The 22,491-nt window shown below is 42.9% G+C and overlaps 1 protein-coding gene across 1 annotated transcript in view; it reads right to left on the bottom strand.

Annotated features, from left to right (window-relative positions):
• Window positions 1–22,491, bottom strand: part of ric1 (RIC1 homolog, RAB6A GEF complex partner 1) — a 32,228-nt gene that overhangs the window by 3,016 nt on the left and 6,721 nt on the right. Inside the window, exons 3-26 of the mRNA XM_062412323.1 lie at window positions 13,172–13,251; window positions 12,229–12,336; window positions 9,919–10,064; window positions 9,422–9,558; window positions 8,514–8,605; window positions 7,276–7,364; window positions 6,371–6,515; window positions 6,209–6,257; window positions 5,602–5,787; window positions 5,297–5,503; window positions 5,085–5,123; window positions 4,839–4,949; window positions 4,626–4,715; window positions 4,344–4,504; window positions 3,490–3,628; window positions 3,287–3,403; window positions 2,791–3,198; window positions 2,375–2,686; window positions 2,036–2,194; window positions 1,421–1,548; window positions 1,033–1,313; window positions 718–930; window positions 452–629; window positions 175–363 (exon numbers count right to left, since the gene is read on the bottom strand). Coding sequence (XP_062268307.1) covers window positions 175–363; window positions 452–629; window positions 718–930; window positions 1,033–1,313; window positions 1,421–1,548; window positions 2,036–2,194; window positions 2,375–2,686; window positions 2,791–3,198; window positions 3,287–3,403; window positions 3,490–3,628; window positions 4,344–4,504; window positions 4,626–4,715; window positions 4,839–4,949; window positions 5,085–5,123; window positions 5,297–5,503; window positions 5,602–5,787; window positions 6,209–6,257; window positions 6,371–6,515; window positions 7,276–7,364; window positions 8,514–8,605; window positions 9,422–9,558; window positions 9,919–10,064; window positions 12,229–12,336; window positions 13,172–13,251 — 3,764 coding nt within the window. The remainder of the gene's footprint in view (window positions 1–174; window positions 364–451; window positions 630–717; window positions 931–1,032; window positions 1,314–1,420; window positions 1,549–2,035; window positions 2,195–2,374; window positions 2,687–2,790; window positions 3,199–3,286; window positions 3,404–3,489; window positions 3,629–4,343; window positions 4,505–4,625; window positions 4,716–4,838; window positions 4,950–5,084; window positions 5,124–5,296; window positions 5,504–5,601; window positions 5,788–6,208; window positions 6,258–6,370; window positions 6,516–7,275; window positions 7,365–8,513; window positions 8,606–9,421; window positions 9,559–9,918; window positions 10,065–12,228; window positions 12,337–13,171; window positions 13,252–22,491) is intronic.

Genomic DNA, 22,491 nt, shown 5'->3' on the forward strand with positions numbered 1-22,491 from the left:
AGGTGAGAAGAGAGTCGAGGGACAGAGAAAGGTTTAGCTTGACAGTTCACATACATTCTTTTTAATATTAAAAAGAAGGATCTGTAATAGCAACAAACTGACGATAGAAAGTGATAAAGACTCAAACTGGGAACAAACCCATCTGGACAGGTTATACCCCCGTGTTTTACCCACCAGTCAGTGGAGACCCATGTGTCCACAGCCAACAAGCCGCTCCGGACATTCTGCACAGTTTCTTGGGGAACCTCTGGGCTGTCCAGGAAGCTGATCACCTGCTTGATCACGTTGGAGTCCCGCAGGATCAAACCTATCACCACGCACCACTCCAGGCAGCCGGCCTCCATGAACACATGGAGCAGGTACCTGAAGAGAGAGGAAACAGCTGTCGAGCTACTGGCTTTGGTTTCTTGTTGAATGAAATTAAAAACACAAAATGAGAGAGTGGACCCACCTGAGCTGCACCTGCGACTTGTGCGGGCCCTTGTTGGCCAGCTCCATGGAGATGTGCTCCAGCTCGGCCTGGCTCAGGCTCAGGGTGGACGAGTTCTCGTCGACCATCGTCCAATCACCGTCCACCACTGAGCTGGTTTCTGTGAGGTCTGTGGCCGAGCCGATGCTGTACTCCTCCACTAGAGGGATGAGAAGTGAAAGAAAGGGTTAAACTAAATAAAACCGGATCACCTAATGCAAACAGTGTGTTTTTCTGTCGGGGATTACCTTTGTTGGTGAGCAGTGACAGGAAGGCGTCGTGTGTCTGTGGTGAGTGCTGGCTGGAGTGAGCCGACGAGGCCGTGTCCATGTCTTTGGCCCCCTGCCCCAGTCCGTCCAGCCAGGTGTGCTTGGTGGGATCTGCCTGAAGGAGCGCTGTGTCCATGTCGCTGTTCAACAGGCTGTCGGCTGACTGCGACTTCAGCAGCCTCGTGCTCAGCACTTGGAGCAACAACAGAAAACACACCATCACATATTAGCATTGAATCAAAAGGTCTAACTTTTATGAATGAGCTCCTCTATTATCTGGATCCCGTCGCTCACCTGTGCGACACCGTCCGTTCTTCAGGGGCGAGCTCAGGCTTCCCAAGGGAATAACAGGAAACGGCCAGAGAAAATCCTTATGGAGCATTTTCAACGCCGAAACAAAATCATCTACGTGAGCCACGCGGTTCCGTTCGCGGCACAGCCAGCCAATGAGCTCGAAGCCCAGCTGTGCCGAGAAGCAGCCCAGGTCGCGGAGGCGCACCTGCTCCAGGAGGTGTCGGGCGTGGCGCCACAGCATCATGTCAATATACATGTTCTCTGCACACTCCACATCCCGGCTGTCAGGAACCAGAGCAGGGAGAAGGACAATAAGAAAACCGTGAGCAAAACTAAATCAAGTCAATCAATCAACATCTCCAAAATGTGTGTGTGTGTTTGTCTCTACCCTTTAGCCGAGGGTCCAGCTGGCATACTGAAGGTCTTCTGCAGGTTGAACTTTCCTGTGGTGACGCAGTCTGCCGACTGAGACAAACTAATGCTGCGATTTCTAAAGATCTCAGTTGAGCTGGGTTCCTACCACAAAGACACACATCATTATGTTCATTTGTATCCATAGTAATATTAATTAATCATAGTTCACAGTGAAATGTTTGTGGATCTAACAAAGAGTCGACAGTTGAGCTGTCTGGTTTGTTATTCGATGGCCAAACTCTTCTTGTGCCACTTCTGGTGCTTTGATGTGAACATTATTGATGAATATATCAGCACTGGCCTCACAGCAGGAAGCTGTATGTCATCTAAGCATTGATTTTGTACCATATTTCAAGACATTATTTATTTCTAATGAGATTTGACCTACCAGACACATTAAGCCACTGATGACTACGTTTTAAAACAAAACATTTTAAACAAATATCAATGTTTCTGGCCTTTCAGTGTGGATCAATGAACACATCTCTAAATAAGACTTACATTTTTTCTTTTTGCCTGGATGTGCCAAAGTATAAACTGCACGAATTGTCTGGATTCAATTGTTTTGAGATGATTTGAACATGCTCACCTGAGTGGTGGGTGTTGGGGGCGGAGTCTCCATCTCCCCTGAGCCAATGGCTTTGAGGAATCGGATCATGTGCCGACACAGGTCCCACTTGCCCTGTTCCAACGCCGTGTTGAAGAGGAGGGTGGCGTGCTGCCTGCTCACTGCTGGAACCTCCATGTTCTTATGATGGAGGGAACAGGAGAAAAGACAGTGAGCAACACAAGCTTTTCAAGACACACTAAATAACTCCAGTGAGATACATGGGGATTTTATTTCTTGTGGGACTATGGATGTGACTTGTTTTCTGTCTAAGCCTGTTAGATAGAGCTATGTAGTGAAAAGCACATCCCCAGTAACTACCTGCAGTATAATCAGATAAGAGGCTGCTGTGTCCAGGTCTTGAGCTATGAGGCACTCCTCAAACAGATCTTTGGGGTTTCCCACAGCGGCAAACAGGTAGTTCCACAGCGCGTACTCCGTCTTCCGGGCGCAGTGGACAATGGTCTGAAGGAAGAGCGGGAACTCTGTGATGAACTTGGCCACGGTTGGCAGCAGAGGGTCTGGGATGGGCTCCCGTGATGTCGCCTCTTCTTCCAGGACCACATGCACCATCAGCTCCATGACATGGGGGAAGTAGGGGAGGGAGGCACATGACTGAGCCAGCATCAAAGCCTGTGGGTGAAGGAAATAATGGAGAAATTGTTTAATTGTGTTGATTTCTCTCCAGCAGTCCTTTAATAAGCTGAAAGATTTTGAAGAGAGGAGGGTCCACTTACGTGTTCACCCAGGTTTCGAACCAGCAGCTGCCTGAGGATGTGGTGGAGGTAGATCTGGGAGGTCCTCTCTACTGTGCAGTAGGGAAAGAGCGCCTCCAGTGGCTCTGCTGATCCCTGCAGCCCATCGTAGAGCACAGTCTCATTGGTTGCCCCAAGCACCAGGGCATCCTCAAACAGTACAGCCAGAGGATAGATGTTGATGTGGAACGGCAGCATGATGCGTCTGGAGAGGAAGGAGTGGGGCTTGCGGTGGTCCCGGGGGAACAGCGGCAACCAGACTTTCATGCCTGCTTCGCCACACGACAGCCACAGGGCGTCCAGCAGGTAGCGCTTCTTCCTGTTGGAGCGACAGGTGGTCCACACATGTTCCACGCACTGGGCCAACACCACAGGTGGACAAAATGGAAGCTAGGGACGAAAAATAAAACAAGTTTCAGGGAGTCCTTGACAAAAATATCAAATCTAAATATGACCATTTAACAGTGTTTCCACTCACCAGCTTCTTGTTATTAGCCGGGGAATCCTTCTCTCGTACCTGTGGACCTGAGCGGTCCCTCTGTAGCATGATCAACTGGCCAGCCAGATTCAACATGATGCTTTCTGCAACGCAGGCCTGACATAGACACGCACACATATAAATCATGAATAGACATGCAACAGTAGATATTTCATGTTAGTGCATTTGTGTCAATGTGTTACCTGCTGCGGGGCTTTCAATGTGATGCCAGTCTCTGTACGCACGGATGTGAGTGTGACAGAGACCACGAGGGCCGGGTGAGGGATGTAGCGAGACATGGACACCTCCTGCAGAAGCTCAACGCTGGCTGACGGGTTTGGGCTGGAGCGTTCACACACAAATACACACAGTGAGTCACAATTCTTGACATCAAGTTAAAAACACATAATGCATGTGAAGAACAACAGGGTGAAGACTTAGGGGTATTTTAACAATAAGGTGCTTGAAAAAGATTGAGAGAACCTTTTAAGATGCAGATGAATTTGACTGCTGAGGAATCTAATTTCTTTCTGGTAAAGTCATAAGATACTGAACCATTTCATTCAGGCTGGTTTCCTTATTACATTCAGCTTTTTAATTAAACTTGAATTTAGACAGTAATCCGTCTGTCACTGGTGAGATACTATTGTATTACAAACTATGTCAGACATAAAGCTGAGGCCAAGCTCTGTCATGTGATAAGTTTTAGGTCAACAGCTTTAACTAAAAGCCTCTTTTCCCAAGGGAACAGCACCGATATCTAAAGCTATTATGACTACTGGTGCCGGGGAACTCCCTTGTGCCGGAGTGTGTGAAATTAAGAAAACTGTGCTGAATGTGCTAAAAGATCCAGTTTGGAAAAGACACAAATAGCTCTAAACAGTTATAACATTTGTCAAGTTTGAGCAGTTGCGTGGATTAACATGAACACACAGGTTGTAGAAGCCAAAGGAAAAATCTGTCAGAATACAAATAAATGCTGTTTTTCTTAGGGAAAGACGCATGTCAGATATGTAATACTGAATCTTCTGTTAGTGGAAGCGTAACATGAGCCCACCCGTCATTCCTCCTCTCAATGCTATAGAGGCAGATGGAGCAGTCTTCTCGGAACAAGATGACCATGTCTCTGAAGACGTTGAGCAGCAGCGTGCCGGAGTGCAGCTTAGTGACCGAGGCGAAGGCATTGTCCAGGTTGGATGAGCGTTGGTAGAGCCTCAACTAGCGTCCAGGGAGGAAACAGAGAGAGAGGTCGTGACGTGACTAACAGAAACTAAATCATCATGTATATCATGAAGTAGAGGGGTGTGGGAGGATGATGTGAGGGGGGCTTCAGCCTCACCTGCTCTTGGTTGTCTATATGGTTGTAGCAGGCCACCACCACAAAGTCGTTCCACCAAGCGAGACCTCCCGTCACCGTCATGTTCTGCTCCTACAGAGAAACACAAACACACATAACCATTATTGACAAAAAACTCAACTGGAAATATTTAGAAATATAACAAATCTTAACCATTAAAAGTGTACACATCTTAATAATATTGATATTGAATACCTGAGTGATATTTCCAAACAGCTTCCATTTCCTTGTGAATAAGGAGTAGTGTGCAAAGCCCCGCCTCCCTGCTATAGCCATACACTGGCCTGCTGTGTCTATGGCTGCAAACTGTGCACAAAGAAAGAGCACAATATCGACATTTTAGCCATAAATCATTTAAAATTGGCATTATAGGCCCATGCCAGCATCTGAGCTATCATGGGAAAAAATTCCAATGACAATTTAACAGACTTTGTGACTCACCCTTATCGGCCAGTTGCTCTCTAGGTATGTGCTGTGGATCTTGAGGAAAGCAAAAGGAAAGGAGAATCAATACAAAATATGAAATGCATTTATTTTGATCATTTATTAATTAATTCTGTGCACCTGAATCCTGAGAAACAAGTCAAGAATCTTGCCGTTGTTTTTCAACATAAAATCCTGCCTATCGAGACGCACAGTGTGTTTATCCTCACCTGGACCACGTGCCAATGCTTGTGTCCCAGTAAAGTGCTGAGTCCCTGAGAGAGAGAGGATTCGTGTTTGGGGGCGGGGTGCATTGGGCTGCCATCGCACGGGTGCAAGTGTGTGTGCGGGTCAGAGTTGCCCTGGACCTGCGAGGGGTCACCGCAGGTCAGGTAGAGGCGGTCCTCACCATGGAGTAACACCTGCTCCTGGTTACTCTGCACGGTCGAGAGAGCAGCACACACAGCATGAATTGTTAATGTTGACGTGCATTTAGTATGTTTGGACAAAAGGTTTATCATGTGTCTCTTCTCACTGTGCAGGGGTTGACTGTGAGGGCACTCTTGATGAAATGGAACTGCAGTATGCCGGCCTGCAGGGAGGACTGAGGAGGCTCCACCGTCTCCATCTCCACCTCCACCTCGTCCTGCTGTTCTTCCTGCTGTTTCCTCTCTTGTTTGATAGGCAGCACCCACAGGTGGTAGCCCTCTGCTCCCCAGCTCTGTGATCGGCAGAGTGTACGTTTCAGTATGAACCATGGTAGGAGAAAATACATTTTAGATTTAACTGGTAATCTCTTTCTGCCCGCTATGAGAACAAAACAAGAAACAGCCAATATGTAGAAAAATCTATTTAATATGCCACAGATAAACCATGCCATGAAGAAAAACTAATTATTCTAATTTGAGCACCGGAATCGCTTCTGTTCCACTTCAATGAACTGCAATTTGCTTTTAAATAACAGGGATGATGAGTGAGTTTCGACTGAAACAAGCTGTTGTTTGACTTTCTTTTATCGTCATGTTTTATGATTCTTTCAATTACTCGATCTTACTGCCCTTTAGTCTTTTTAATATTAAGTACTCAAGCGTTTATCTTGTTTTAAACGTTTGTTGTTGGGACAGTACTAGAACTCCACTAACCATAGAGCAGATTTTAATGGGGTCCTTCTTAGTACCATCAGAACGATACCTGAGGGGAGGATGCAAAATACAAACATATATATTAGAAATTCCACAATTAAAACAAAATGGTTCACATGAAATGTCATTAACAGATGTGTACGGATGTCTGTGTCCACCCACGCAAAGTCCTCTCCCAGAGTGCAGATGAGTTGAGCTCCGAAGACGCTCCACAGCGATAGGCCACCGCACTCCCACGTAACCATGACGACACTGTAGTCAGGTGACCAGCAGATGAGTTTGACTGGGCCCGTCTTGTTGTAGATGTCTGAAGAGGCAAAGTCATTAGAGGAAAGTTCACAACAGTGGAGCTTTTGTTGACTTCTTAGAAATTCAATTTTTTTCGAATGACGCGTTGGAAGCACTGAGTCATTACACTCTAAACTTTAAGATTGTAAGAATATATTTGAATTTCTCACACACAATTCAGTTTGTGACCAAGAATATTTTTCTATATGGTCTTTTTGTTTAGTCTGCTGAGCTCATTAATGTTTTGCTCTTTGTTTTAAAATATCCCCAGAGGCTTTCTGGTAACAAAAACAACAACAAAGCAAACCAAACATGAACAATGATTTATTAACTCAAGGAATAGCTGAGCAAATCCTTTTGAAATGCAGTAATGTTCCTTCTTCCTCTTGCACAATAGCCACAAAAAAAGGTTTTGTCCACAGCTTGAAATTTAAACGTATAACTAACACCACTGCCTTTACTTTAAATCATTTGAGTCCCTAATAAGACTTTATAAAATGCCTCAATAAATATAAATCTCAACAAAATTAGAAACAGGCAGATCACTTGTGGTTCTGCATGGATGTTCAACCACTAGGTGGAGCTGTGGCTTTAGATCCCATCTTAGAAGTGTGACTGAAACAGATGTGATCTGTGAGGAAACCTAGACGTGTATACCCAAGAGGGAGAACGCTGAAGGAATGTGAGTTATCTCAGAGAGGACTGTGTGTAGGGGTAAGACAGACGGAGAGACAGATAAAGAGAGGAGGGAGACTAGAGGAGATACGTATGGATGGTACCTGGGTAGTGTTTTGGGGTGAGCTCCAGTTTGTGGGAGATCTGCATGGACCCTGTTGCACTGTCGATCATGTACACCAGCACCGAGCCACTGAAACGAGAGCAGCCGCAGTTAAACAGACATCATTTTAAGATTTAACCATCAACGCTGTGACAGGGCCGGTGACCTCTGGCTGTAATTTGGAGTAAATATCTTCAAGCTACACTTCACTGCTTTGAACAACTTCCAGCGTGTCTGTGCACTCGACTGTGCACTGATTTGGACACACGCATGCATGCACATACCTCTAAACCAACAACGCCAAGGTCAAAGTATTTCTACTGTGTGTCAAAGCAAACACTTTATTACAGAGGCTTCAAATGGTGTTCCTCAGCCGATGCCAAGTGATGAGGACGTTGAATCGGCAGTAAAAATCACATCAATGTACATTCAAGTAACAATCACTTTAATTGGATGTGTATTTAACTTGACGATACTGAGCTTTGTTTTCTCCCGGTACTGCGAGACCTTTATTTTTCTCTAAAGCATTTTTCCGACATGAACCCCAGGTCAGATGCATTCACAACAATGGGAAAGTGTGCGGACCCTTCAGGCCAGAGAAGTGGAGTCTGGGTGGTGCCTGCAGGAGGCAGGACATGACACATAACTTCCACTGCAGACAGCACAGTGGTTTTGTTCATGGCACATCGACACTGGCATCGGCCATTATCTCCGTAAAGCTCTTGAATCGTATCATCTTTCCCAGTTTATATCTTTGTCTTCTACGTTTATGGCATCTCCTTTTCATCCTCAGATAATGGATTCTTACACTGACTTTTGCTAGGGGGCCGGAAAAATTTACTCTGACATTTGTGTTGTAACATTCGGTGCATCCCAACATTTTCAGGAAAATGCCCAGTGCAATGTCTAAAAGCAGCTATACTGTCTGCAGGACTGTTTGGACAATAATCACAAGTTAATGTAGAAGACAAACAAAACCGAAGAAAAAGTTGAAGAGGAAGGAGCAGTGAGGAAGAGAAATTCCTGCCAAGCTGGCAGATTGTATGATCCATGAGGAGTTTTTGACAAGCACACAAGAGACGGCCTCTGCAAACACAAGCTGACAGATTCTCACAGTGGACACACACCACACGGACAACAATCGCTCTCTGTCACACGCATATGCAAACAAACGCATCCACGTTTACTTCTCAACACTGTTTTGCGCAGACACAGTGAGAAAATATGTCAGATGCATACCTGGTGCAGCCAAAGGCCATCAGTCTGTACTTGTTGTTGACAGCCACACAGGTGCCATCCGTGACATCTGCCGCCCAGACGCCCTGCAGCTGCTGGAGACACACACACGAATACAAAATCATTAACAATTACAAATAACTTTTTGTCTGTATGATGTCAGTGACTTAACTGCTATCTCCTTAAAAATTCATCACTTTTTTATATCTTGAGGTCAACACCTAAATTCTAATTTCAAGTTCTTGATTTCATGCCAGTTTTCAGAAAAACAAACAGATACAGGCATCACTGCTTTAATAAAGCCAGATAAAGAAATAGCTCCAGGTCCTGAACTGAATCCTACACATCACCAGTTTGGACTTCTGTCTTCCATAAATGGTTCTGTGTATCGCTCCTCTTCAGGAAAACTGAGGTAACTGTTGCTGCTTTCATTATTAAATCAAACTTTACTGAAACCAGGGAGGCCTCAACGACAACTCTTAAAAAGAACACAGTGCGTCCACTTGACCTCCATTGATCGTTTTAACATCTGTACCTATTATTAAAATAGATTTTATTTCCACACAAAAATACCTTGGAGCATGGCGAGGTAACAGATTCCATCAGCTACACGAAAGCCAAACAGAAATTGCAATTGATTTGTAGGAACAAAGGATAAGATCACAAAACAGACATGTTATTCTATCAGGGATTTTCCTGATTAAAATACATCTGAGGTGACTCCTATGTGTCATATGCTAATTTGCATAGTGTATAAATAAGCTGTACCAGATGCAGGCTGTGAGTGTCAAGGTAAATAAGAGACTTAATAGATTTAAAGACCAAAACTATTACACACTTTAAAAATTTGTCATGTGTATATTTTAACATAAACTGCGAGTGTGTGTGTGTTTGTCTGTGAGTGTCCTTACGTCTGCGGTGATGGTGTTGTTAAGCGGTGTGATGAAACCCAGGCGCCCATCGCTCAGAACCACTGCGTACCCGTCCAGGGTCACACAATACTCCATGCAACGGATATACACTCCCTCCAGGTCCAAAGAGGGACCACCTACACACAAACACACACACACCCCATGATTCTCAGAGCGCATTACATTGACCTAAATATATTTTCTGAAGACACACAATAACTACTACAAGCCTAAAGCTGACAATGCTAAGCCTAATCTTAAAACAATTCCCCATAACGTGACTGTGTAGCTATAGAGTAGATTTAGGTCCCTCACAACACACAGACATAAAACGACAAAGACACTGAGTCAGGGGCTTCAGCCAATGATGGAAAGTTAAATCAAGAAAGTGAATTTATTTATTAACAGTATCAAGTGATCTGTAGCTTCTTTTAACACTTTCATTGACAATCAAATCTGCTGCGTGTGGTTAGCTTCATGCACAGTTCTTCTCTAACCTCGAGCAGACTGCAGGTCGAGTGAGAAAGGGATCGTAGTGAGGCAGATGGCCTTGCGCCCGTTACTGCCCAGCCCGTCCCAGTGCAGCACATGGAGGTAGCCGTCTGCCGTGCACACCAGCAGGTCCTCCTGGAGGGACTGCAGACTGGTGGGAGGAAGAAAAAATACAAAACTGAAATTAGCATTCTGATTAAAAAAATTGAATAGGTACTAAAAGACAGGGGCAGTTTGTGGGAAGGGCGGGAACCAGATAAACACCAGAGTGTTGGAAAACAGTGGGCTAGTCTTCATCCAGCTGTGCCCTCTGAGCGAAGCCTGAAAGTTTTACTGGTCAGCTGCGACGAGGCCACATAGCTGCAAGTGCCAAGGCGCACTGTCCTCTAACACACCAGGGAACAAACAACGTGTGTGTGTTTGTGTGTGTGTGTGTGTGTGTGTGTGGATGTGTGTGTGTGCAAAGCGCTTCATTGTCTCCGGCCTGAGGATGACACAATGGGACAAGCGAGGGAGGAAAACAAGGGTGAGAAAGGAGAGAGAATAAAGGGAGACAAAAGACGTGAAGAACAGTGGACTTTCACTGTGGAGGAGGCAATGACTTTTGTGGCGGTTTCACAGCAGGAGACGCCCGCTCATCTCCTGCAAAATCCAGCTGTGCCTGTGAAATGCAGACAGCGCGCTCTCGCTCGGATGATTACCCTGTAATCTAGTGCAGACTGCGGAGGAGATGTGACAGATGAACAGAGAGGCAGGAGAGGCGTCGATAATAAGAAACGCAAGATAAATAAAAATATGGAGAAAAGGAAAATTGAGCATAAAATTGGCAGATGACAGCTCTCGTCACTCAGCGTCCAAAAGGCATCAAGTTGAAGGGAGTGGGGCTGACAGGAGGGAAGGTGGAAACAAGAAGAGAGAAACTAGGAAAGAACTGAAATTAGCAAAGACTGAAATAACGAAGGAGAAAATAAGGAGGTATAGCAGACACCGGTTTTCAAGTTAATCATTTTTATCATTTTTTTCTTCTCGCCAATTATATTATAATTTGTGGACTTTAAGACCACCACAGGCTTCAATGGTAAAAATGGTTCTTTTTGGACAATGGCAATTATATTTATTATTGGCTTGAATGAAAATTGAATGATTTGCTGAGAAAAATGTTGTGTTCCAACAGGGTGTTGTTGACAGCTGGAGGAACTGAAGTGCAACGCGTCATAATTAATAGGAAAAAGAGAGGAAACACATAGTTTATGGCTCTTTTTTTAAGCCTTTACAGAGAATGTGTAGGAAAGAAAACAGCCTGTTAACATTTTATGGAGCTGGCTTTGGAGACGACAAAATACAAGCCCCTCATTTTGAGTAACAAGCAAGTGTAGTCAGGTTATGTCCCAGCTAAATTATATTTAATGAGATTGACAGCTCACGAGTCTCATTATGGACAATATTTGCTCTAACTTCCGATGTGAATCAAGGACGCTTCCGTGCAACACTGGGGATGAATGTGTCATTCTTTCCTTTCTTCAATGACTAAACCCTTCCACCCCCACATCTGTCCGTCACTCTTCCCTCTCAGCGACTCTCCGTTTCTCCAGATTCATGCATATTTTTCTGTAGGCCACGGTGTTTACAACTAACACAGAGTGAACAATGGTGGATTCTCACTGCACCTCGGACATTTCTCACTGACAATGCCGAATTTCCATGAGAGGAAGGAGAGATTCCTTTTTTTTAGGCCATAACTCTGAGCCAAATGCTCTTAGCAGATACAGAGCGTGGGTAATGTTTAGCAGCTACAACAATGGTGGAATTTCTATAAATGGCCACTAGGGAAATGCTGGGGTAAAATAAAATATGCAGTTCAGATCCTGTAGTCAGTGCAGTAAATAAATGCTACTGAAAAGATGCTGGAATAACATGTTACATTTTGTTTTGACTTGTTTAGTTAATCAAGCAGTAAATGGAAGGCTTCTGATACAAGATTGGAAAATTTGTTTACAGGAAAATGTACACAGTGGTGAAACTGTGCACAAGGGGAGAATAAAATAACTCTCTGTGTTTACAGGAAGCTCTTACATTGGATTCACAGTGCTATTACTAAATATACTGCGTAATGTATCTTTCAGTGGTTTTAGTTTGTGTGCATATGGGGGTTTGTGACATATCCATGAACTTAAGTCAGGAGAGTTTCAATGGACTTTAGGGGCCCTGCATCAATGCCTGCCTTGCCTACCCTGAGGGTCAATAGGGTTTTATGTAGTAAAAACAGGCAGACACAACGGAATGAGAGAGACAAAAGACAGTAAGAAAGTATCCACCTGGTGATGGGGGCCTCCAGATCCACAGGCTTCTTCATCTCTAAAGACAGGGCAGGGGCACATTGCTCTTCCTTGTAACCTGGGGTCACTTTCACACGAGGACTTCCCCTGTGAAAACACATAATACAAATCAATGTATTAGTTTTAGTCTTAGTTAAAGTGATGAACGAAACATCCCTTTACAGGCAGAGACTTGCCCCACCACTGTGGGTATGTACTCCAGGAATGTGAAATGCACTAATCCTCACACAATACACACTCAAAGGCAAACACCACAAATACACACACAATGTGGATGCTTGAAAGATACAAACCAGACGAAAGGAAAGTTCAGGGAAGGAAAATAAGAACTGCAGGGACACTTTTTTACATCCACATACTCATGGCCATGTTGTGTATTTGCTGCATTAGCTGAAGCTATCATAGCATCTCAAATTTCACTACCTGCTTTCATCAATCACATAATCACTGCAGAGAAAACATGAGGTCATGAGTAAACAGAAATATGTTGCAGGATTAAGCTCCGGTATTCCTCCTGCCACTGTTTTCCAGCTGCTCTAATGGACAGATGCCACGCTAAGTGTAAATAGGAATAAAGTTCAGCGAGCAGACATACCTAAAGGGTAAAAAAGCTGTTCATTTTGCATTCTGTTTATAATCAGCCATGTTGTTATAATGGGTCACAAGCGGTCACAAGGTAGCCGCAGCAACGTGGCAGGGGTAAGATTGTGACGTCTACGGTTTCAACTGAAACTGTTTTTCAGTGGTTGTGTTTTGTAAATGCAAACTACCAGTTGATACGGGAAGTATTAACTATTCATATAACACAATTAAGTTTAAGGGAGAAGTTGGTGGAGCGTCCCTGGAAAATCCAGCTTGGCCCCTTTCACTTGGCTCACCTTACATAAGCATGTGTGTCAGTTTGTATTTGTGCCACACTCACTTTGGGTAGACAGGCTCATAGAGGTATTTGTCATCCCCTCCACCCAGCACATCGAACAGGAGGATGTACCCTTTGGCAGTCTGAAAACAGAGAGGGAAGAGCTCTGATTAAAAAACACATATATACACATATATTTGCATTCCTTTATTATCAGAGTGGTGGAAATAGACGACACTGCCGGACAGACTGAGAGACAGACCCTAACCCTAACCCTAAGACGAGAATAATAATTTAAAAGTAAAATTCAATTTTATCATTTGAATTTCATCACAAAATTTTCACAAATTTCGTCATTCAGTCGCTTTTCATGAGGAGTAAGGGAGGCCGACCTAGTGCTTGTGTCTACATTCAGACCAAAAATAGCACAGTGTTGTGATGGCTTTGTACAGTAAGCTACCTGCAACGTGTCCTTGTACACATGTGTGAGGGCCAACACCGGCTCAGATACAGATGTAGGTCTAAACTGCTGTTGGTGCTCATTTGTCTGATGAGAGGTGTTGGAGGTTTGACTGGAGCAGCAGCTCTGACGTAGTCGTCACTGTCTTCTGTAACTCGATCAAAACGGCTGGGCCCAGATTCTGCTGCATCGTATCAATGACACAGCACGTCCTTTTAAAACAGGACCTTGGATGGTGCAATTTATCTCGAGAAAACTAATATTTTATTTAAATGTAAATGGGCCTTAGAAAAGTCACACAGTGAACACACCTAATAATCAACAAAGATCATCCATCAGTAGTCATCTTCTGTATTTTTGAGGCTATTTCATGCTGAGGTTGTTTTCAAAATATTTCATTAACTACTTCCAAAAGTTCACTGCTTCAGGAGTTTTGAAAACTCAATCTAAATTGCCCAAAAACTCGATTCAAAATGTCTAATTAGCCTATTTTTACATAATGCACCATCTTTCTGACTACACATGCCTGAGATGCCTGAGAAACTAAATTGGTCAGCGTTTAAAAACAGCAAACACACACACAAACCATTCTGTGGAGAGCTCACCCTATCTGTGATGTAAATATAATAGTAAAGCAGAATGCAAGTACAATACTGCAAATTGATTTTTTTCCACAACTGCATTGCGCAGTCGCACACACATACACAAACACACACACACACACACATACACAAACACACAAACAGTTGTCAGGGAAACTGCTGAAATTGAGCCCCTAGACTGAAACATGACACGAAACCTGATCTACACTCGGCTGAAATAATGTTCCACGGTTTTGCAACGGCCGAGCACAAAAAGGCTTCTTCATGCAAGTAACCCAGCTTTGAGTTCAGTGAGTTCAACACAAACCATAATTCTACTATTAACAACGTTTCATTCAGTTGCGCTTCACTGTACGCAGTTGTTTTGCTCATATTCTGTGGCAGTGCACTGAGGAAACCCTTGACTTTTTGAGTGTGACAGCGCTGTTGGTAGCAGGCCAACACATCACCACAGAAATGAGAGAGCCCAAATCAGAGAGAGTTTGAGGCCAGCAGCAACATGAAGCTGGACTAGAGAAGAACAATCACAGCCAGACACAGGACAGGGAGCCACACTGAGGCCTGTTAAAGCCATCAACAGCCTCAGAGCTCCACAAAGCTGCTGATGCACACAAAGGCGAAAAATACAAAACAACAACACTTTGACAAGCATAAAATCTACTTCAGGAAACTCGTGTGAGCCAAAGGTTTGTTTCAGATCATTCTAGTACTTAAAAAAAAAGAAATAAACACCAAATCTACAAATGGATTGTGTATTAGGGTAATTTGTGGCATGATAATATTAATAATAACACAATAATAGAGTTAGCAGGTATCGTGAAGATGTGACACTATATTCCCAGCTTTGTAAACTATGTCACCAGCAGTGTTCAAATATTTGTTCAGGTAGAGCAGTGAGGTTAGAGGCGCCATAAGTCGAACATCAGCCCCCTTGACCCAGATGTGTTGAACTGGATTGTTGAAACAACGTTACATGGATCTAACCTCTTAGACAACCCTGGAAAAATTGGATTGGTAGTTTTCCAAAGTAAAATGGCTGCACACTGAAAACCGCAGTGTTGTGTTTGCTGTATGTGAGGTCACTGTTACACAAACCTCAATGAGAAAAGTCAATGTGTTTCAGGGTCGCAGAACTAAAATAACCACTTCATCAATTTCATGTGATAACTTAATGAAGTCAAGATTATCACAGAAGGACATAGTCTCAATGACCTACTTAGCCATTATAGCATAATATGGTATTAGGATCTGGTTGTGAATAAGTGTGCGTGAGAAAAGTGGGTACCTCCACCACAGCTGCACACAATTCTATATGTTTACTATTTCAATAACAGCAAATGTTTGTTATTTTAGGGTATGCTTGAACATCTGCATTAAAATAAAGAATTAGACAGTTATGGCCAGAAACACTCTCAAATTTACCGTCATTACAGAACTAAACCAAGTGCAAAAATATCCAACTATGCAATATTATCAAATACAATTTAACCGAAATAAAACTCCAGGAAGGGACGGGAAAGAAAGGAGAGAAACTCCTTGTCGTAATCTGACAAGTCTTCAAAGCCAGGAGCCCCCATTGAATTGAGCCCACATACTTAAAAAGCCCAAAAAGGCTTCCTTCCCAGAGGAGGAGCCATGTGGGCTCAGAGAGGAAATGTGAGTGTGACTAAGACGCTCCTGTACTTCAAAAGAGTGTGAATTAGAGGAGGCAGGGAATCTCAGTGAAGTATCAAAGATATGAGGGGGAGGGGGAGGGAAAACTATTTGGCAGCCTTTCACAAACTCCACCAGTGTCTCTCCTGTCTTTCATCTGCAGTTTCATCACAACACATACACGAAAGCTTTCACACATGGTCTCATCTTTTCATTGAACGGTGATTAGGTTCAATTCAACTAATCATGTCAGATAAGTGTAAAAACGGTGGATGAAAGAGATGGGAGATAAAGAGAGAAGGCCACAATTGAGATGCATCCCATAACCCCATGACACGGGGTGATCCTTGTTCCTTCACACATGCAGAGATAAAAGATGGAGGAAAAGGGAGGACCTTGGTCATTGTCAACTGGAGCCCCATAAACATGCAGGCACCATTACCGAAGAGAATGAGCTTAAGGAAAGTTGCAAAATGTGTCTCTGTATGTCCTCATTGGCAACAAAGATGCAGCTCCCAAACAAGCCTTGGGTCTTTCATGAGTCTGCAAAATATAATGCACCTACAAATACCAAGATCAGCACAGTTTGTACTGCAGATACAAGACAACAGTGTCAAAGAGGCTCCCCTTTACAGAACACAGAAACAAGAGAGAGACAAAACAGCAGGAGATTGTCCCGGTCACATGTGTTCACAACAACAGGGAAAAAATGCAACAACAGCCTCTATCCTTATCACAAAACGCTCTGGAATCTCATTGTCCTTCCCAGGTAAAATCTTTACTGGGATATTCTACTGTTTTTCATTTGTCTTGTTTTCATCAGCCCTGGCTTAAAAACAAGATACAGGGTGGTGGACAAATCTGAAAAATCTGACTATAGACCAAACATATTTCCACATGGGTTTCGCATTTCTGCCGATGTGTTTTATGATGTCCTGCTTTAAACTGGTTTATCCTTATAATTCAAGGCCACATTTATAGTTTATACTTAATAATTTGAATTGACAGGCACATAGAAGATGATACTTTAATTATAGAACTCAAGAAAAGGCTTAAGCCGTTGTCACATAACACTTCTTCCACTTGAGTTGGCACCTCAACACTATTTAAACCAACTATCACGGCTTCATGCCGCAATTGACAGAGGTGAACATCAAACAGGCGACTTCAGGCCGCTGTAGAACCCAAACAAAAAGGAATGAGTGGGAAAATGCAGACTGATAACAACTCTAGTTCAGGCTTGCAAGGAGAGTGAAAGACTGAATGTTTTTGGAGGAGAAAGAGGCAAGTCAGCAGAAAACTATACATAGTGTAATAGTGTACTGGAGCCTCCCTCCTGCATGTTTGAACAAACTCCAGAGGTCGACACACGCCGGCTTGTGAATATCTGCAGTGGTATCCTGAAGTTACTTGCACTTTTACACAAAATATGCGTTTGACTACACAGTTCACAGATGTTAATGTTAAAAGGTTTGGGACAGACATTCCTAACTGAACCAATGTCTCATGTTTGGATGCGGGACAGTAGCTTCCAGCATGGACTACAAACCAGTACAAACAGTTCACAAATATGCAATGGAAGAGCAGAGATTTGTCAAGTGTGTCTGTCACATAAACTGCACATAAAGACAGACTATGCATCTCCAATTCCTCACACTGTCCAGAAATCAGGGCGAAATATCTTTGATACAAACCCTACAATCATGTGCACTTGGATTCAGAGTCTGCGCAGCAGTGATAGTGGGATGGAGCTGCAGTGCTGGATGAATCATTTCACACCCTTTTATATAGCATCAAATAACTAAGTAAAACTAAACTTACTGAAAAACAAGCATTTGGACACAAGAAAAATTTACTTGATGTGTAATGTTACTTTTTAGTTAGGGCCATATGCCATTCATTAACATGGAGGAGGCGGGATTTATGAAATATACTGCAGCCATTCACCAGGTTGAGATCAAGACGCCAAGGTTTCACTCAGGGTAGCTGCCATGTCGTTCGTCTTTATAAACACTATATGGTCCTTAACCGCAATGTGTGCATTTCTTGTTAATAGTGTGAGGACAGGTAGTCTCACATGAAGCATGAGAAGACAGCGCATTCATTCCATTTATTGGTTTGATAACAGAAGCGGGTGAGATAGCAAATTAAATATCACTTGCTTTCTTACATATGCCATCACTTATCAGTGATGTCATATCTCACCTATAAGGAAATGTCATTTGTACGTTAAGTAGCTCAATCTTATTCATGCTTGTTGGGTTAACTGGTGTGCGTCACTGGGAGCAGGACAATTTAAGTGCAAAGCAAAAGTTAATTCTTTATTGGAATTACAGTGTAGACAAACTAGACTGAATAGCAGTGCATAAACTGGGATTGGTTTAGAGACGTGAAACAGAAGGACAGAATATAAAGAAACTGCATGGCTTGGTCACTGAAGAAAGTCTTTGGTGGTAAACACGTTCCTGAGTGAGAGTCTAAAAACAGAGAGGGAACATTTTGAACTCGGACAGATCCCAAAACACACACAAGAAGAGTTCAAGACTAAAAACCATTTCCCCTGTTAGAGGGACTTCGTCCTGTCTTGACTCCTGCCACACATACACGTCCAACCCTCCTGCTTGGTCAATTTATTTTACCCTCTCTCTCGTACTCACACACACAGCTAAAGATAGTCCTAGCCATGGTTTAGGAGGGTGATTACGTTAGCCTCAAGGTCTGCAGGGTATGTGAGCAGCCAAACATCTGGGAAACAGCTGGGGAAGACTACTGCCTGCCTGGGCAACGCTGGTCTTTATTGTTCTGCAGTCCCCGACCTCTTAAAGTCGGCTCTCCCTTTAATTAGACGACAATACTAATGAGGTTGAGAAAAGTTATGGGTTGTTGGAGATGGAAAAAAGCAGCTGGTCCCCACAACATAGTTTATCGGTATAAAGTAATCTATACTTGTTGTGTTGTCATAACGTTGTGTGAGCTTGGACAGAAAAACAACTCAGGTTCTTTGGGACATGCAAAACTTTCCAGGTAATAATGCAGGAGTGAAACAGACGAAGTGGGATTGATTGTGTGAATGACAATTGGTCTGTTTCATAAATCTAGCAGCAACTTAAACTAAATGTATACAGTCAGTCTACGGGTTTATTTAGAGTCTGTTTGACACATAGTGTTTACAATGCTTCTTGTACCATCATGCAGATCAATCCCCATAATATTGATTCTACTGATATAGGCAGTACTGCTGTCAGTAGGATTGATAACAGAAACATAGATCCGTCACATCCTGAGCAAATGAACACAGATTGATGCTGCAAGATTTGCATCTCTGCTGCTGGTGTGTGCACGTGCACAGTCATGACCTCTTTAGCTTCGGCAATGAATATTTGATAAGCTGTCTAATGTTTAAACATAAATGTGATAACGTAATTGAAGACTACTAGAAAGAGATGCTTCATACTTGCCAAATCATTAGCTGATTAAAATATGTTCAGAAGTGATCTATTAATATGCATCAATTCTTTACATCCTGACATGTTTGTCTCCTTAACATGGTGCCACATGACCCACTTTTTGACAGTAAAATATGAATGATTTTTGGTATTGTCCACCCCTAGTAGCCAGGCAAAGGAGAGAAAAGTTTGCCCTCGATTTGGGTTGCAGCTACAAAACTGCAGCACAAATTGAGAGTCTCTGGTGAAAGAAGCAGTTTCTAGTCAGCTCATGTCACAATGACTTCACTGCGGCCGAGACTGAATCAAATGTCAGTGGTTCAAATTTAAACTGTTGCTTCAAACTAAGCTCCTCTCTTGCCATAAACATTTCCTGTTTGAAAGAAAGCCCAACTGGCGGAAAGAAGAAAATATTATAAAAAGAAATGAACCCGAAGAAAGTGAAGAAAAGTAAAACAGCACCATACTAAAAAAAAGTAAACAAAATTTGATTGAATGAAATTAATTATATTTAGATTACCATCCAGGACTAATGAATGTGAGAGCATGGAAGCTTCAGGACATTTAGAGCTGCACACTCTTGACATTAGAAAGGGATTCCTGCTGCAGCTTCACTTTGTGGTTGTCACAGTTGTCATTCCAGTAAATATTAATTTTTGCCAAATTGACGAACTGTTTGAAAACATCTCACACATGCACACAAACAGAATAAAGCCACGACTCTACAACATCAAACCATACTGCGGAGTGAGTGAGGTGCCCAGGAAGTGACTATGACCTTGTATGTTTGGTAACTCCTGCACCTGCTCCCTGTTGTGTTTGGCCGAGTGGGCCTGGGACCGAGCCTGACTTACTGCTTTCCAGACACATTCACAGCATTCATTCATGTGTACTTTGGCATCAATATGAGAGGGAGGGGGATGAAAGGGAGCGGAGAGACAGACACCTAAAAGGCCCAGACATTATCCTTTAATATTTTTTTAATAAACAAGGTTATGCCTTGACTACTATTAATCAATCTTCCCTGTCTTTGATGACAGGAACTAGAGGTCGGAGCATTAAAAAGACACGATTACAGAGCCGGGAAAATGATGTTACCCATGTGTCTGACTCTTGTTTTCCAGCCGTTTTAATTTCAAGGGCATTATCTGGACTTTTTAGAGCCTTTCTGACCAAGTCCCAAACGTATTTATGTTATTTCTTCACAATACTTTAAAAAAAAAGTTTTGCAAACACAGGCCCGTATGTGTTGTAACCCCTTGAACTCCTGACACAGTATGTTGGCTTAAAGGACATGTGGTTTTGTTTTGGGACAAACATGTACTGCTGATTGACACAGACTTATACAACGTGTCATGTGAAGGACATGAGGTGATGTCGACGGGGTTAAAGTTTTTGATGAAATATAAATAACCATAAGTAAATGTAATGTGGGGCCCTATTTTGAATTTGTTTTGTATTTTAGTGTAAACAGACAAATGGTTAATTATGGTGAATGGACTGTAATTAAATAGAGCTTTTCCAGGCTCTTTGACCACTCAAGGCTCTTAACAGTTCAAGTCCCTTTCACCCATTCACATATTTATACAACGCTTATTTCTGTCACACACTGTTCCTACCATCAATTGGGGTTCAGTGTCTTGCCCAAGGACAGTTCGGAATGCGTACTGCAGGAGCCAAGGATCGAACCACTGGCTAGTTTCTTGGACAACCCTCTTTAAATCCTGAGCAACAGCCACCCACAATAAAACTCTGACCCAGTACATTATATACATAGAAATAAGAACGCAAATAATAAGTTGTGTTCATGGAGGAACTGCTACAAACTGCCAAACAAAATTATTTTTATATTAATATTCTGGTGCCATAAAACGATTAGACAGATTATCCCACATATTAGACAGATGTGCCTATTTGATGAGGACAATGCAGCATTAGTTTTGCATGTATTATTCATGGCTAATTAGTTATTGTCTGAAACATGTATAGATTGCAGAGTGTAATATAGTTTTGTTCATTTGTTTTAATCCAGATGGTGTGGTCTTTGTGGTGAACTAATGTTAATGTAGTTTGCTTATAATGACACAATTGGAAATAAAACTTGTGTTTAGATAATAACTCAGAGTTCCCACAACCCTAAAGTATATGGTTAGAGGCAAACTAGAGGATGATGATAGTGCAGAATCTCTTCTGCATCTTGAAGTTCATCCAGTGTGTTGCTGATCACATGGTCTTTGGGAGCTGACAGAGTCTTCTGCTGACTCGGACACTTGCCTTGTGTGAGTTCACTTGAACGAGACGCCTTCCTTCACGCTGACATCTCGGCTGCTGCAGTGCTCGGCCAACAATCATGAGTAATGAGCAGAAAATGTCAGCGTTGGAGGTTCCTTGAAGTTCAGTTGTCCCCAATAATGCAAAGGGTGGAGTGTGAAGCGTATCATTGTATTGCATCATTCCACATTCTTGTTGTTAGTGCCTTTCTGTTTCAAAGTGCTCTTTCTGAGAGATTTATTATCACGTCAAGGCTGTTCCTGCTGTGGTTTTGGTTGAATCTGTGCTTTTATGACTCTTGAGTTCATAAAGCTCTCTGTCTATTTATGTGAAGATCCTGAGATAAACAGCCCTGATTCCAGTAGCCCTGCTCAGACTCATTACCTCAGTCTGTTTGACACAGCAGATGCAGCGTCCGTCTGCTCCTTCTCTGAACTCACATTATGCATCAGGACATTAGCTCAACACAGACAGGCCTCATTACCAGGGATTACACAAGATAAGAGTGATTTACATTCCAGCCTGAAAACAATTAACATGCCATCCTGAAAATAAATAACAGCATCTCATAAATCCAGTACTCTGCTGCTTGCAGGGACACTCTGCTGCCCAAGGGCAAAATAATTCCCTTTCCCTCTCGCTGCTTTCAGACCTGCATTTTTCGTGTGAAAATGCAGCAGGAAAATGTTGGATGTTGGTCTCAGATTTGAAGAGGAGATAGATACAGTCATGAAACTGAACTGCAACAGACAAGAGGATGTGACTGTAGGTGTGACCGTGGAGGAGTGATCTGGCTAAACTAAAATACAAGAGCCTGTGTGGGCTTGCACACAGAAACATCCTGACATCTCGAGAACATAGAAAATCGTATCTCCATGGAAATGAGCATGAATATTGAAAATTGCATCTCTTAACCTTTGTGGGCTGATACATTTGCATATTCGTTCGGTT

The sequence above is a fragment of the Platichthys flesus genome, chromosome 19 (genome assembly GCF_949316205.1).
Source record: "Platichthys flesus chromosome 19, fPlaFle2.1, whole genome shotgun sequence".
NCBI lineage: Eukaryota > Metazoa > Chordata > Actinopteri > Pleuronectiformes > Pleuronectidae > Platichthys > Platichthys flesus.